The 17037-nt window shown below is 42.4% G+C and overlaps 1 protein-coding gene across 1 annotated transcript in view; it reads left to right on the forward strand.

The window, feature by feature from the left end:
• The first annotated feature begins 4011 nt into the window (after positions 1 to 4011).
• Positions 4012 to 17037, forward strand: part of syne2b (spectrin repeat containing, nuclear envelope 2b) — a 143449-nt gene continuing 130423 nt past the window's right edge. The window contains exons 1-3 of the mRNA XM_088925437.1: positions 4012 to 4095; positions 10626 to 10781; positions 16951 to 17012. Of these exons, the coding sequence (XP_088781563.1) occupies positions 10694 to 10781; positions 16951 to 17012 (150 nt within the window). The 5' untranslated portion in view covers positions 4012 to 4095; positions 10626 to 10693. The remainder of the gene's footprint in view (positions 4096 to 10625; positions 10782 to 16950; positions 17013 to 17037) is intronic.

Raw genomic sequence — 17037 nt, forward strand, 5'->3', positions numbered from 1 at the left:
TGTTATAAAATAACAATATTTTACTGCTGGCAGTATTGGACTGTCGTCCAGCAGTAAAGAAAATGAGAATACACTGAGCCTCAAAACTGAAAAACTGATAGTGGGAGGGTGCCTTATAAATCTCATATTGCCAGTGTGCATAATCATCTTTGATATGGGAGAAGGGCTATTCTGTAGTGCTTTAATACAATCAGTACAAACATCTGCAGGAGATCATCTGGAAGGGGTGAACTTTTTACAGCCCTGAGAATCACAAAGTCAGTCAAATCTGGTAAGTATAGCCATTTAAATTGGGGTATTATCTTTTGTTTTTAGTGATTTTCTAAGTAATTAAATGCACAGATAGAGAATTTTCTCTGTATCCCTTGGGAATATTTCTCTAAGATGACCAATAATTGCTTTGCTCTGGGCATATAAGGATAAGGAGTCCAGTCTGCAGACTCTTCTAGTTAACTGACCACACTTGATTCTAGATCTGTATTATAAATGAGTAATCAAAGTGGTCTTTATACACATTTCTTATTTGGACCATTGATCTGTTTGGGGCAGTAATTCTGGTTTTGTCTGAAAATTAGGAGGAGTGGAAAACACTGTAGAAGTGGCAAAGGAAGTTAGGATTAGAACAATTTAGACACAATTCAAGATTGGGCAAACACCTGGTGGACGATACTTAATGTAGACAAGTGGAAAGTGTTAGGCAACAAGAACACTAGAACACGAAAAAGAGAAATAATGAATTTGAAGAAGCTCCTTAACAAAATGACTTGGGTGTTTATGTGGACACGCTATTTATAACACATTTTCCAGACAATATGGAGAAGCAATAAAATAGGCAAACAGAAAGTTTAGTGTATATAGTAAAAAATGTAAAGTGCAAATTAAGGGATGTATTTTAAAGTTGTGCACTAAGGCTTACTTTAGAATATCATTTACATGTACAATGCTGTAATGGAAACAGTCCAGTATAGAGCGACCAGATACAATTGCAGTATCTAACCTTCTAACCTGATGCCTCATCAGATCTCATAGGCTAAGAAAGGCTGGGCATCGTCAGTGCTGGGGTGGGAGACCTGCAGGCAGGGGTGCTGATTGACCCATAGGTGGAGTGGAATGTAAAAACACATCACCAGTCCTTCAGGTGAGACGTTAAAACAAGGCCCTGATTAATTCATCATTACAAATTTCGGGACACTGCCCGTTTCAACAGGGGTGTTAGTCCCAGTGTCCCGACGAAACCCTACTTGGCTTGTACAGTCTGTCCTACCCGATGTCCCCCATAAATTCAATTATGCTGGAGCATAATGGCTGCCACATGTAATACAAACCTAACCAAGCATCACTAATACTTTAAAGTTTGTTTGAACGTTTTCACGGTTTTAATGGAGTGGCGTCAGAAGAAATACGTTCGATAAAGGTGATCAGTAACGTGTTTTAGCATGCCCTACAGTCTAAATAACATCATAATGGTTAGAGTTCTTTGAAATTAGGGCTCGAAATGCTAGATGGGACACGAGCGCCACCTCGTGTTAGGAAATACAAAAACATTAGATGCTCTAACGGAACATTGTTTCCTTGGCCTATTGTACACTATCGTATACATTTAAAACGTATGAGAATAAGGTCGAAAAATAAATGAACTAGTTCTCTGACACAGGGGACAAAGCTGTATGTATGTTTATCATGTTGTCAATCCACGTAAACCAGTAATCTCAGATTCTATTACAAGAATCTCACATTATGTGAATAACTTTGTCAGAAGTGCACAAATAATTACAGTCACTTGAGAACTACAATCCTGTAGATTTTTACTTGGTATCTGTAAGAACTCAGGAAAAGAAAGCGATTCTGACCAGTTTATTTTGTATTATTGCAGTTACGTCGGCAAGATCTTTAGTGGCAAAGAGCTAGCAGATTCTAATGACTTTAAAGGCCAGCTTTGGTTTATCTCAGGAGCTCCACTTTTCTAAAGCCTCTCTTTATTACAGCACCAATCTTTGTATTATAAATGTATTATACATTTATAAAACAAAGGTATGTTGCTATCCCCCCAGAATTCAGTGCTACAAAAATATAGTGTCCATGTGCAGAATGTGTCCCTGCGTATTATATCCTGGGTATTATATTGCTCCCAAGCAAGAAAAGAGGAAAAATAAAGGAAAACAGAGGCTGGAGTTCTACATGCTTATACGGACAGTGTACATGTACTAATGATACACATATAGTTGCACACAGTGTTCTCTACATACTGTATATATTGGTTAACAGCAGAAAAAGTTTAGGATGAGTTGAACCCAGGACAGCGGAACACTGTGGGAGCAGTGGGAGCCACTGTGACATCCTCCAACCCCCAGAAATAAATATTCCTTGTTTTTCATGTTGACAAAAGCCATCTCTCTTCAGAAAATAAAAGGCTCTCTAGCTCTCCATAACCGTAATATGCATGGCTAAAATGGACAGAAGCAGACAGTGGGACATCAATTAGGTATCGTAATTAGGTAATGCCCCCTGTAATAAACTGTAAACACGGGAAAGAGACAAGTGCAGTTACAGAAATGTACCAAAAGAGGACAGTACAGCACTTCGTTCTGTTTGGCGGCTGTCTGTCTGACAAGAGGCCCTGTTATTCTTGGAGAAGGAATTACTCTCGCCACAAAAGGGTTCCTGGAACAAACTAAATCAACATACTCGGGTATTGTTTTTGTTCCACAGAAAACCACCCGATCCTCTTAGACAGAATAAGACAGGATTCACACTAATATTCTAACAGTCCATGGTTTGGAGCATACTCATCACTGGTTCATGACACAAATAAAAGCAGTGGGCATGTCTAGTTCTGTTGGTTTACTCTAGGCTCCTGACTATAGTTTCACAATTCATGACCTCAGACAGTCTCCCCCAGTTCGTCTACTGGAGTCCTGCAGAGAGATTTTACAGAGTATTCAGAAGTTGGGGCTCTCTCGTGCTCTGCCCATTGGTGCTGGGAACCAATGCTGTAGGGGTCACCTCTGTCCTGCTGAGTCTAGGTACGTCGTCAAGAGGGCTTGAGGAATTCTGTTACCATAGCTACAGCATTGCTCTGCCAGTCCATACATTACTGCACTTGACACTGTATTAACCTCGCCCTTTCCACGACTAACACAACTGCAAGAAGACTTACCACATTACTGATGGTCACGATTACAGTAAACATTCCTATCCCTATGATAAACTACATTATAAGAAAAGCCTTCAAGATTTTGTTTACGGATAATTTGTACATTTCTACTTTTTTAAAAATACGTCTATGAAGGCTTTTAATCCGGGCGAACTCCGTGATTTGTACAGAAATGACCTTTTTCTGTGTTTTTCTGACCGTTTTTGAATTTTTAAGTTCATTGCCTCCCGGCTGCGAACAGCGTATTCTGAAAAATTGCCTTGAACGAAGTTTCCAATTCGCCTCTTACACACGCGCCGGTCCGTTGTTAAGCAACGTAATAGGTGTCGCAAAATTTCAGAAAACATTAAAACCACGAAACATTTAACTTGCAGTCTTTATATAACTCTAATCTGTCGGCGTGAATCAAGGTAACATTTTGCCAATCAAAATTCCTTTTTCTGTTTAAATGTTTTTAAAAGCAACGATTTATAGTGGACATAGCATAACATCAGAGTTTAATTAAAATTGTATTTAACCATCGTAGGCGCACGTTAAAATGCCTAACTACAATGAGGCGAGAAAGACGAAGCTTGGGTAGCGTTTAGAACTTCATTTGGAAACGCACACTCACTACACTTAGTTTTCCTCCAGTGAATTCAGGTGATGAACTGCCCCCAAACGCCTTGTTTGTAAACTTTCCTGCCTAGTAAAAGTGCTTCCCTCACTGGCTGGTATATTTAGACAGCTCCGTCCCAGCCGCCCAAGGCGCTACTCTCACACAGAGGTGTAGACGGATAAGGCGGTGTAGGTGGAGTTAAACGCCCTGCACAACCTTCGTTGTTCATCCCTGCGGCTCATTACGAGGCCACTGTAGTGAAGTTTGGTTATAGTTCTAGTACTCGAACCCGGGCTCGATCGAAGGGATCGGGGATCGAGGCGCTTTCCAACTTTCGTCTCAGGTAAGCACACACCACAGCTGAAAAATGGAAAGGTTTCCAGGCTTGCTTTACAAACTGATTAAATCTGACGAAGTTCCGCCACTGCCTAAATGAAAGGTTTCATTGTGCGATAATAACCTTAGCATGCAAACATACAGTATCAGAAGGAATGCTGTGCTGTTTGTGCACTCATCGTTTTGGATATCTGCTGAACGCCACTTGTCCTTTACCCACAACTTATTTTAAGAAAGCTTCGACACTTAAAAAAAAATGCTTTTAATATTGATACCGGTTGATCAGTTTTACTGCGCGGGATCAGCATATAACACGTGTGATTTTATGGCTATTCTGAGTTACAGTACATTGCTGTACATTTTTGCAGCTCGCGAGTAAACACCCTTAGTTACTGCATCGCAACTTTCGGTTGAAGGATCAGTTAACAGGACAACTCAAAAAATGACACTTGGCGCTTGAAGAACTTTCCGGGAGAGACTCGACTCGGATGATTCCTGGAGCTCAGGATTCCTGCGGCACAAGAGGGGGATACACGTGCACAACGTGTTTATTTTCAGCCGCGACAGGTTCACAGCAACTACGAGTCCTGGGCGCTCTCCCTTTCCAAATCAGGGAGCAGTGACATTTACAGTACTGAGCTCCGCGGGCCGGGCACGGCTGAGAGCCGGGCACTGAAGCACAGCTTGTACCCACAACAGCAAGACCTATTCTGATAGCCGCAGTGCTCAAGTTCAAGACCAGCTTTGAGTTGGATATCTCATGGTTAAACACGTGTTTGGTGTTTAAATGCTAGTCATAAGGTGATAGATGTACCACGGTGTTACAAAGAGTGTTACAGTGCACACACTGTCACGAAGTGACACAAAGAAAGCCCTTTGCAGCACGGTATTCCTTGCTTATTGTATGTTTAGACCTCATTTTATTTTGCCTATATTTTTTTATTTTGCCTTTCTGTGTCTGCATGCCTTTCACATTAACCACCAAAGTTTCTTGTGAAAACTTTCGCAAAGCCCTGCCATTGTTTTTCTAACCATGTGTTTGCCTGGTCCTATAGTGTTAGACCTTCTAATAACATTGCACAGAATAATGGTCACAAAACAACTGAGGAAAACATAATTCAGCACACCAGAAGAGTCAACCTTTCTAAAGGGCATTTGGCGTTGGAATGTGGAGCTTGAGAATCAAAGAAACCATTGCTTTTGATGATTTTAGGAATTGGAAGGTCCAAAAGTGTTTTATCAGGATCTTTTTTTCTCCTTCTGCATGCTCATGAAACTTCAATGAATGACAAAGCTTGACAAAATATCTATGGTCCAGTCTGGCTGTTTTTTAAAATTACAGTCTAATAAGACATGTGACCTGTGCTAAATAATGTGACACTGTGATATTCTTTGTCCTCACTTCTGCCCTGAAAGTCTTGATGCAACAGTGTTCCCCATTGCTGTGCTCTTGAAGATGTCATTGGTGTGAAGGACAGGGGCTACAAAGGAACCAGTTGTTACTGTCATCTGAGACAGTGGTCTTGGTCTTGCATTCCTGCATCCCATCATCACTTACACCCCTGACACTGGCAGGCAGCATCCACAGGAGCTATTACACAGGACACCCCCACACAGGGTTGGTGGGACCCTGTGGAATGCCCAATTTATGTCGCACAACAAAGGCATGAAACACATTCTAATTCAACTTTAAGGAGTTTATTATATCATTGGCTTTATGCTATTAAGCGGAGCACAATGGCCTTTTGGTAGAGTATTCCTTTCATCCTTCTATTGTGTTGTTGTCCATGGAGATCTGTCAGCAGAAAGCCAGTCTGGGGAAAGATGGAGAGAAATACAGGTGATCTGCTTTCAGAGACTTTTAGAAGCCTCCTGCATTAATAAATGTGCACACAACCTGTTTTGTAGCTAAATTGCAAGGTGTCAATAACTGAACAATTATCCCCTGCACCAGTAGTACTTGAAAGGTTAATTAACACATTTCACTCTGATTCTTCAGGTAGGGGCAACCAAGTGTTTATCGTTTCCAATCTTATTATTTGATTAATGGTGCTTACTGAATGAGTCTGACACCATGACACTGACAGGTTGCAATATGACAACACAGTGGGAACAGGGAAACACTGCATTAGCCAGCAGCCATATCACCCTGCAACTCACAACTGGCAACCCACTGGAGCTCAGCAGGCATGAGCCTGGTCAGTACCTGGATGGGAGACCTCCTAGGAAAAACTAAGGTTGCTGCTGGAAGAGGCGTTAGTGGGCCCAGCAGGGGGTGCTCACCCTGTGGCTCATGTGGGTCCTAATGCCCCAGTGTAGTGACAGGGACACTATACTGTAAACGGGCGCCGACCTTTGGATGAGACGCAAAACCGAGGTCCTGACTCTCTGTGGTCATTAAAAATCCCAGGGAGTTTCTCGAAAAGAGTAGGGGTGTAACCCCGGGGTCCTGGCCAAATTTCCCATTGGCCCTTACCAATCATGGCCTCCTAATAATTCCCCTCTATGAATTGGCTTCATTACTCTGCTCTCCTCCCCACTGATAGCTGATGTGTGGTGAGTGTTCTGGTGCACTATGGCTGCCGTTGCATCATCCAGGTGGGGCTGCACACTGGTGGTGGTGGAGGGGAGTCCCCATTACCTGTAAAGTGCTTTGAGTGGAGTGTCCAGAAAAGCACTATATAAGTGTAAGCAATTATTATTATTAGCCGCCTATGCTACAGTACATGACCTCTTTGCATAATGAAAGAGTATGTACTTCAAAATCAGTTCTTTGTCACATGACAAAAGAGTAGGGGTTCATTAGAAGAACCTGTCTGGACACTCACCAGGTCTTCCTGTTTTGCAGGCAGATGTCATTGTTTAGATGTTTAGAGTCGGATAAGTCATCTCTGGGAAGTGCACCATGTTCAGCTTTTGGACTACAAGCACAAGTCAGTCCCGGGATTAACCTTCATGCGTTTTTTTCAGTATAGCAGAGTTCAACATCAAATGGAGCAAAGCACCAGTCCCATCAGCCTATATGGAAAAACACAAGGCATTGCTCTATTAAAGAGCACAACAGTCTTGGCACAGAGCTAATACAACTGTAACAAAACTACACACACAAAGTGAAATGAGGGCAACACTGCAGGATCTGGTAGCTTGGCCTGATGCAAATGGCAGATGTTCATTCCAGCTTAGTGGAACTTTTGTGGAAAAATGGCACCATATGCATGGGGATGCTCATTTTAGTTGAATACGCATTTTTGTTTGGTAAAGTTCCTTACATTTGAACACCAGTTGGCATAAAGTATAATGCATTTGCATCAGTTTTCAGGCAGGAAGTACAGATTTAATGCAGAGAAGCAGCACCAATGGAGTAGCTGATCACAGCTGTGTTCCTTCACTGCAAAGGTGCAAGGCTCAGCAGTGGGAGTGGTGTCCCAGCCCGCACCCATTTCTTTCCTAATGAGCTACATAGTGTCCCTTGGCCCAGACGATCCCTGCAGATTGTGATGTCAAGATTAAAGAAAACAATGGAGCTACCTTGTTAAAGTGTCACATTCACATATGATTTTGAGGACTGTAAGAGCTTCACAGCAGCTGGAATCCCTCAGCTGGATGTCTTACTGTCATTTTTCATCTTCCTTCTCTGCTGTGTTACCACTACAGCTGATAGTGCTGCTTCTACCTCTCATACTATTTGCATAAAATAACATAATAGGAAGAATAATTTACACCCCTACAATAATGTTGATAGTTCATCCTAGCCCAGGCCTGTGTTCATCACAGGTAGGTGTTGCCTGCTCTCTGACAGATAACACACTGCACATCTGATCCTCTGCTGCCTCCATTCGCTGTGCTGCAGAGGGACTTTGTCAACAGGAAAAAGGTAGCAGAGCAGAGGCAAAGCCGCTGGCTGAGGGATAGCCCAGATTCCAGTCCATAGTGGGACAAGGAGAGCACAGGACATCAGCGCAGCTCACCTCAAGGTCAACAGAATGTGTGTGGGCCAGATTGTGAGAGAATGTCTCCACAGGGATAGCCACTTATGACAGTCAATGTCATGGGAACATCATTTTTATAAAGACAATGGGCACCTTCTTTTAAATGTAGAAATATCAGAAATAACTATTTCTTGTCTATTATATCCCCACATGATGTGGAACATGTATATGGGTTCCTTTCCTTAATCAAAGGACATCTTCTTTTAAACTGAAAGCACCTGGAATCTGCACAATGACAGTCAATGGGAAGTTCCAGCACAGTCAGGAATAGAAACTGTATGAGTGAATGGATTAAAGGCTCCTGTCTCTCTGTCACGGGGGTGGGGGGGGTTATCTGGAGAGCCTGGGATTTTTCCACTCGCTCCTGCAGCATTTCTGCCAGTAATCACTCTCTCAGTCACTCAGTCATGAACCAAAGTAAACCGATTCCTTTAATGAATGCTATTGAGAGGAGCTACTGTAGAACATTTTAATGTCATATCCACAATCAATGCTGTGAAATGGATACGTGAAACGTTTTTAACCCTAATATTTTTTCACCTGAAATATTTTTTCTCTTCGTTCTTAGAAACAGTTAAACTAAATTTAAAAGGATATAGTACTAAACCTCCCAGTGCACTGTGTAGATGGAGTTAAGTCCCAGTAACTTCTGTGTAGCACTTAGTGCTTCAGATCCGTGTGGTTAAGATGTTCCAGGCTAAGTCCTAGAAATGAAACACCACAGAAGACCATTGTCTGAAAGACTGATAATGGAAAGAGAAGGAACACAACCTGGTTTAGATCAACCGCATCATGAGATCAGCCGGAAATTGATGGCTCTCTGGTTTGCAGTCTTGGGAGATATACTCAGGAGTTTGTTTCCAAATAGAAAGATACATCAGCTTGTCCTTGTACACTGATGCATCAGATCTGAAATGCTGAAGGTAAAGGGGATTTAGGAGCGTTACGGGTGTTTTGTAGTGGGCTGGATCTGGCCCTGCCTGGACCTGTCATTATCTGCATGTGTCCCTGATGTTACCCAGTCCTTTCCCCACACAGTGGACAGGGAAATGTGAAGTGTAATATCCAGTCTAAGTGCTATGACTTTGTCAGCTATAGCTTTCATTACGCTAACCGTGGCTTTAAGGATATTTTTAGGTTTACTTAGAGGTGTTTTGGAAGTTTTCCTTTTCTGTGTGAAGATCTCTTTTGGTTTAACATATCACTCGCCATGTCCTGATGGCTCCCTAGGTGTTTACTGTATGTACAATACTTAATCCTTGTTGAACTTTACTCTGTTTTGAGTGTGTCTACAAGATAATCAGTAACTGTGAAGCCATCTGCCTGAGTAATACCCTCATAAATTCTTACAGTAAAAATTATGGACAGTATATTGGCAGTTTGCCCATAGTTTTGGCAAGATTATGCCTGCATGGACCCAGCCTTTCTATAGTTTGTATCATGCTTTATCACATAGTTGTGTGCTTTTATCATGGTATACCAAGGTAAAGATTTACAAGGGGGGTGATTGATCTTTAGAGGGAGAGGAAACCCTGGGGAGCTCCTGCTGGTTACTGTATGTATGTCCTGCCAGCTCTTTCACAGAGTCAAAAAGGACTTTAAGGCACTTTTGCTTCAGAGCTCCCTCTCCCCCTAAGCTGTAATTGCAATTGTTTCTGCTGATGCTTTTTAAACTGTACTCTGTATTGAGCTGTACCATCTGAATGAGAGTCGTTCGGGATTAGGACATGTTCAGTCACGGAGCTATGAGCTCAGCTGTTACTTAAGACCAATTTCAGCTACATCTCTAATTCTGGAGAGATTTGTTTCAGTGACAGGTTTACTGGGCTATTAATTAAGGCTTATTGATAAAGAATAACAGTACTAGAAAAGCTAGATTTAAGATTTAGATAATGATGTTTAAAATATTGTTTAAGCAAACTAAAATAGCCTGCCAGAGAGGGGGGAATGTGAGCAGACATTGCAGAAAAACATCTGTCTTTTGAGCAAGCCAGAGGGTATAGCATGCTTTCAGTATGTAGTTATGAAACTGCAGTCTTTTAAACAGAAACCTTTTACAGCCAGTCTAATGGGTAAGATGTGTTTCTGTGTCAGTGCGCATTGAGGGCCAGTTGCTTGTGTTTCATTGCTGTTTTGTGTTTGGTGGTGTGTGTTTGTCGGTGAGAAAGAGATGTGTGCTTTCAGTTTCTCTCGATTCTGCCTGGCCTTCCTGCAGCATCAGCGCCAGAGCCAGGGAAATTCCTGTGCTGGCCTGAGGAGAAAGGGAAAGTGAAAGGAGAGCAAAGGAAACAAGAGGATGCTCTGCGTCTCAGCCCTGATGTGCTGAGCTTTTCTGCTGCAAAGGCATTCCTCTGATATTGCTGCTGCTCTTTGAACTGAGATCTGGTTTCTTTTAATCCTGATCCTCGGAGGCTGAGCTGGTGTCTGAATCTCTTCCCTTGGCTGATCCAGGTATAAAGTGCTGTGTGTCCATGCTGAGTGTTATGTGAGACTGACGGACCCTGCAGACCTGTTCTTAAGACCTTCTGCTCGCTCTCCTTTTTCACAGGCACCGTGGACATGCTGCGCGGGTGTTTTGGATAGTTTTGGGGTGTTGCTGGCATTCTCCTAGGAAGCATGACATCGGAGGGTGGGGCAGAGAGCTCACTGGAGCAGCCAGGGTCAATCCCCCTGGATATCGACAACGTCCACCTTCTGCTGCAAGGTCAGTCTTGTTTAGATCCTCCTCTCTCTTCCTGTGCGACGTGCTGGGCTCCACAGGACCAGGTTACAGTAAGAGAAACTGAAGAGGCATTGGAAAAAACACAAAGCACTTAGACTGGAGAAGCACATGTCAGGTAGGCATGAGTAACCTGAGGACATGGAACCGGGATCGTGCCTTGGCCCAGAGATAGTCCCAGTGTGTGTGACAGAATAGATTGCCATGGAGTGTCTGGTTTTTTACTGGAGGAAGTTGAGGGCCTTGGATTTTGCAACAGGAGGGCAACTAAGACAGCCAGCTCCTCTCGATAACATGATACTTGAGTTTAAACACTGTAATATGTGTGATGGGCTGGAGTCTCATCCCAGATGTATCCCACATTGCGTCTGTTGCTTGCCGAGTTAGTTTCCAGCTTGCCCTGTGGCCCTGTACTGGAGATACCGGATTAGAAAATTGATGGATGGCATTTTGGTCTTTTGTTGAATATGTCAGAAGTTACTTTTTATCCTTTCTGTTCAGTGTCCATGTGTCCCTTAATATTTATACTTTTAGTCAGTAATTTCATATTCCATGTATGACTTTTGTACACAGAGTGCTGCTGTGCACAGTGGATAGGAGAGGACATTCTGTCTTATTGATCCAAACTAATTTAGTATCTGTATGCCTCCAGTTGAGTGCTAGATTATTTTTTTGTATACACTGCTTGCTTGTTCAGAATTTGTTTAGAATAAATTTGTTTTTGCAAACAATAAGGCTGTTCTTGGTAGTGAAGACAAATACGTCTCTGAAGTTGTGCAGGTATGCTGATGGCTGAATACTTTTAACCCTGGATTTAATTTTGATCCTTGGGTTCAGTCATTTTCATAACCATATGAAAACATAACCATGACATGTCAATGTTGTCCCACATGCTGTCTTAATGCATGCATGTCTGATCTTATTCAAGTTACGATAGGACTGACTGGGTAAAACGCTGGCCTGTGACCTTACAGACTGTTTCTTCAGGGAAACCAAGACCCCAGATGCTGCATTAGTTCTCTTTATGTACAAAACTTTGACTTGTGAGTGTGGGGGTCACACCACTGGCCCTGCCTGGATTTGATCAGTCTCTCAGATATCTTCCAGCCACACTGTGATTCCTCTGATACTGCTGTGTTAACGAAACTGACTGCCTGGTGTAGAGGAATTTAATGCTGAGCAGTTTTCCTCCAAGATTGTGACCTTGTAATGAGCCCTATTATACAAGGCAGGCTAATACAGAGCAGGCATTCCAGTATCTGTGAGTGACAGGGACAAATTTAACAAAGAGGTTCAAAGCTTAAGAATGGCAAAGGTATCAACCAGGAAACAACACACTCGTAGATTGAGTTAAATTCCATTGTTTTTTACCCAGGTGCACTTAAGGTTATATTATTGCTGCTGGATTGAGCTCTAAGTAAGTTGTGGCTGACATCGAGGGGCTGTGATTTAAGCCCATTCATGTCCTCAGAAGGACATGTCTGTTCCAGACGGAGGGTGGCAGTAGCCAGCTGTGGAGCAGAGGGATGGAGAGACTCTCAAAGCTCACCTGACTTCAGTCTTTCAGACCCCTGTGAGCCTCTCAGCAGGTCCCCCTCAGCCTCTCCCTCTTCCCCCTCAGCTCTGTGCCACAGGTGGAAGGGCAGGTGTATGGAGAGACCTTCACAAAATAGTGGATTGGAATGCTAGCCTGGTGAAAGGTTAGATTTAGATCTGATTGTACTTTTCTTTAACTAAACTACTTACTACAACTTTTTTGTTCTCTAAATTTCAAATGATTTACTGAAGTGCTAAAGACTGAATTCTGGAAACTGCTTTCCTAATTTAGGAAACTTTTTTGAGAAAGTCTTGAAAGATTATTTGTGCCTTTGTGAGAGACTTTAGAGTGTTATAACTCTGTGGCTAGAAGCAATTACTATAAGCCCACTAGTTTGTGTAAAGTGGCTTAGTGTCTAATAACGCCATGAACTTGCTGAACATTTCTGAGCAAATGTTTGAAGTCAGAGACTCATAAGACATGGTGACGGCAGGACATCTGAGGTGGCAGTAAATACTTTCTCCTGTGCTGTGTGACGGTCTGAGGAAGGGAATCAGTGTCTGAACCAGGCAGGTCTGTGTGCAGCAGATGGAGAGAGTCATACTGCAGAGGAACAGGCTTCTGAGTGAATATTCATCTCCATTCAGGTGACACAAGTGATATCGCATGGTGTGCAGTAAGATTCATGACTGCACTGATTCAGCGCTGCTGAAAGACACACCTGTTAGCCTGAAAAGCAACTTTTAATGTCAGCAGTAGATCACATTCGGGGGCTTAGAGAGCCATGGCAAATACAGAGCTGGGCTCTTGGCTCTGGACGAAGACAGTGCAAAGACAGACCAGACAATGTCTAAACTGCATGGAAGAATCTTCTTCTATGTCCATAATAATGAGAAAAATGACTAGGGTTAAAAATGATTGAAAGACACTTGAACCAAATGACCTTGGTGAGCCACACGAGGCCTGTGAAGAACAAAACAAAAGGAACTTAAGAATACAATGAGGTCAGGCTGGGATAAAGTCACCTAACTGTCATGGGAAGTTAAGAGCTTAGGAATTTTGCATGGATTTATATCACCAGGGGGTGGTGTAGTGGGTAAGCCTCGGGTCTCTTAACTGGTTGGTCGAAGGTTCGAGTTCCCGCTGTCGACACTACTGTTGTAGTTTGAGGTAGGTACCATACCCCACTTGCTCCAGTCCTTCCGGCCATATAAGAGGCGATCCCTGCTTTGCTGGGGGCTGATCCCTGTGATGGACTGGCATCTCATCCAAGGGGGGGGGGTAACATGCTCTCTAGTCCACTTAACACTACAGAAACCAGGGTGAGCTCTGAGCCTGTGTGGCTCGAGAATGGAAATGATCTATTTATATTGTGAAACATGAAACAAGACAGTTTTTCCATGGATAATTAATTCAGGGGCATCATTACCTAAAATCCCTTGTCTTAAAGGTCTCCCTGTCCTGTGAAAATGTGGTCTCCACCTACGTTCTCTTCTAATTCTGATTAAAAAATTTCCCAGATTGAGCCGATTTTTTTCCACTCTAGTCACTTTAAGCCTGTCCTCATATATCAATGCAGTTGTGCTTACCTCACTCTGAGAACTCATTTCTGAATTAAGACCACCTGGCTGCCGGTAATCAGAGCAGGCATTGCCTAGTTACGTACGGTTGCTTAGCTGCAGGCTATTTGCTATGACAACGTGCTCTATTCTGTGGGTGTAAAGGAAAGCTCATTACTCATTGTTTTTTTTCTCTGTTTGAGCTTGTGGCTTTATTGCTGTTCAATATGTAATGTATCTAATTTTAAAAATGACACTAAATCATAGTAGGAACATCTGTGTTTACAGTGACACAAAGCCAGGCGAAAATGTCAGGAGTAATGGTAGTGGTATACTTATCTGGAAAAGAAAGGCATTTTAAAATGTTTCTTATTAAGCAGAATGCAAATTATTATGTTTCATAATTGATATAATTGATGTAGAATTCTGTTGGCTTGCACAATCTGAAAAATACAGTTCCTCTTAAGGAGGAGATGGACAGTCACAGTGCTCCTGAACTTGTATTGTAAAAGAAATTTTAAATGCTGCACGGTGATATTTAATATTGTTACTGGTTTGCAACACACACCACTGTTCTAAAACTGATTAGACAGAGATTCTTCTGGAAGATCAATATGCAATGTGTCCAGTCGCTCTTCATCCCTGCATTTTCAATGAATTCTTTCAAATCAACATGTAAGTTAAAGGTTTCACTTGCCAACCTCAGAAAACCCTCTCACATGGTTTCCATACTGAATACCAGTCTTCTCAACAGTGGGAAACCCTTGGTCTTACACAGAAACATTGAAAAAAAAAAGAGATTCTGGAGAAACGGGTCGTCTGTGCCCAGTCAGTCTCATGGTGCTGCAGGCAAACTGCATTAGGCATCTCAGTCCAAGTGCACAGCAGAAATACTGATTAGACAGATGAATGTTTGAGTCAACAGAGGAGTAAAAGGAAAGAGTGGACTAGCCAAAGAAATGCTCAAGAAAAAATGAGCATCGAAGGAGGAGAACATCTCCAGTACATCTTTCCTCCACCTTAGCAAATCTGAAACATTAGGTAGAGGTTTTTCCAGAGAGAACAGCATAATTCCCTTTCACCTGAAGCCCAGCTTAGAGAGCAAGACTCCTGAACAGCTTTAGGATGCTTGTCATCATTCCGTTGAAGGTGTCAGATCAGAGTGTGAATTAGGTGTCAGGTGTCATGGAAGGCCAGATTGGAAAATAGACTGTCAGGTCTGTAGTTCAGTCACATGGTTACGTTCCAACCGGAGTGCCAGTGGTGCAATTTAGCTGTTGACTTTGAGCCTCTGCAAGATTCTTGCAAACAATGACTAGAGGAATTTGCAGTGTTCAGTTGGCTTAGTCTTCAATGTGTACTATTTTGTGCAGCTAGTCTTCAGTAAAGCCTTATCTAAAACGAAACACTCTTGAACCAAAACAACAGTCATATTCTTTGTGAATGTTGTGTAAAGAATTCAATGGTAAATCATTGAAATGATTTGCTATGAAGTGTGTCTGTTTTTCTGTATTTTTCTGTGGGAGAAAAGGATATTCATTACATGCCATTGCTGCTGTATTTGGACATCCTAATGCTGTGAAATATGAGGTGTGATAAATTAAACTCATATATTGGTAATCTGGATTTTGACAAAGAAGGCAATCTCCAATTTGCATTTCCGATCAGCAGAGTACCTAGAGTGGATATTTTGATCCACACTAAGTTTAGTGGAGTTTCGTTATTTCAGTAGGTGATCTCCCAGGATACCCAGGCTTCCTTATTTAAGTGGAAAACAATCTGACGTTTAAACATTTGATTTCCATTAACAGTACAGTGCCATACAGCACCTTTTTGCATTGTGGCTTTTTTTTGTAGCTATGCCAGCATCTTGTCTGCAACAGGAGTCTTAACAAGGAGCTCATTAGTGGGGAGGCTCATTAGAATGTCTGCAAGTCAATTTGGACAGCCTACTGCTGTTACTCTGGTGATTGTCATCCCAGCACTGAATTAAAGAGGTCCAGTACCACGTTTTACCTTCTGTTAACAAATGCGTGCATTGTGGCATTACTGAGAGCACATATCTGACGCTGAAGCATTCCGCCAAGTGAACTCTTAAGTCACAAGCTTTATTATAAGGCTTGCTGTTCTTCAGCATTGGGTGGATTGGGATACGAGGGAGATGTCTTCCCTGTTTAAGTGGATAAATGAAGTAGCTGAGGCACAGCTAAAATTACTCAGAGCCGTGTGTATGAATGGGCCTGCTCATGTGGTCTTGTCAGCCTGTTGTAGGGGTCAGCAGGGCTCTGGCGAGTCGTCTGCTGAGACCACCCTATGTGCTGTTTGCATCACACTTTGGAAGCTGTCCTGCTGCTTATCTTTTGAGTCTCACTAGTCAAGCCTTTTGTCTTCTTTGACGAGTGCTGATCTGCGAGTGGACTCACAGCGCAGGGAAGGGCAGAAGTGTCCACTGGGCTTCTGGTATCAGGTGTGCTGTGAGAGGGACACGTGGAACGAAACAATTTCCGTGTCTTTGTCGAAAATGGAAAAGGGAAAAGGCGTTTCTTCCGAGTACATTCCCCTAGTTACAGAGTTTGCTCAGTTTCATGGTGGTAAGTTGCCATTTTTGTTGTTGGGAGTGTGTGCTGTAAAAGATGTGGCCATATACATGTTCAGACAGGATTCCCTCAGAAATATACAAATGAAACTGAACTTGCTAATTTAAAATTAAATTTTAATTTGTCTTTTAAATTGCATAACTCTTGCTTTCATTATTAGTGACCTCTTTGGAGTTTATTTTTGCAAGTATGAGGGAATAGGGAATTCTATTTGGCCATCTGTGTGGATTCGTGATTTATTTACATTTTCTTGCTTTTACTCAGTTTGTGTTTTTTTGTCCATTTGAAAGACACATTGGCAAATACATCCAAGAACAGTCCACTCACTCCACCAGAGGTAACTCCATTTTCACCAGCGCAGTGTGTAGAATTTGGCGATCTCTGGTGAGTTTGTGCTTTAATGATGACAGTTGTTAGAGATGCGACTCACACAACTGCTGTGCCCTTGTGCTTTCCTCCAGTGGAACAGGAGCAGATCCAGAAGAGGACATTTACCAACTGGATCAATGCCCAGCTTTCCAAGGTGAGTCTGGGACTGAAACTGCTTT

The sequence above is a fragment of the Atractosteus spatula genome, chromosome 9 (assembly GCF_055471065.1).
Source record: "Atractosteus spatula isolate fAtrSpa1 chromosome 9, fAtrSpa1.hap1, whole genome shotgun sequence".
NCBI classification, from domain to species: Eukaryota; Metazoa; Chordata; class Actinopteri; order Semionotiformes; family Lepisosteidae; genus Atractosteus; species Atractosteus spatula.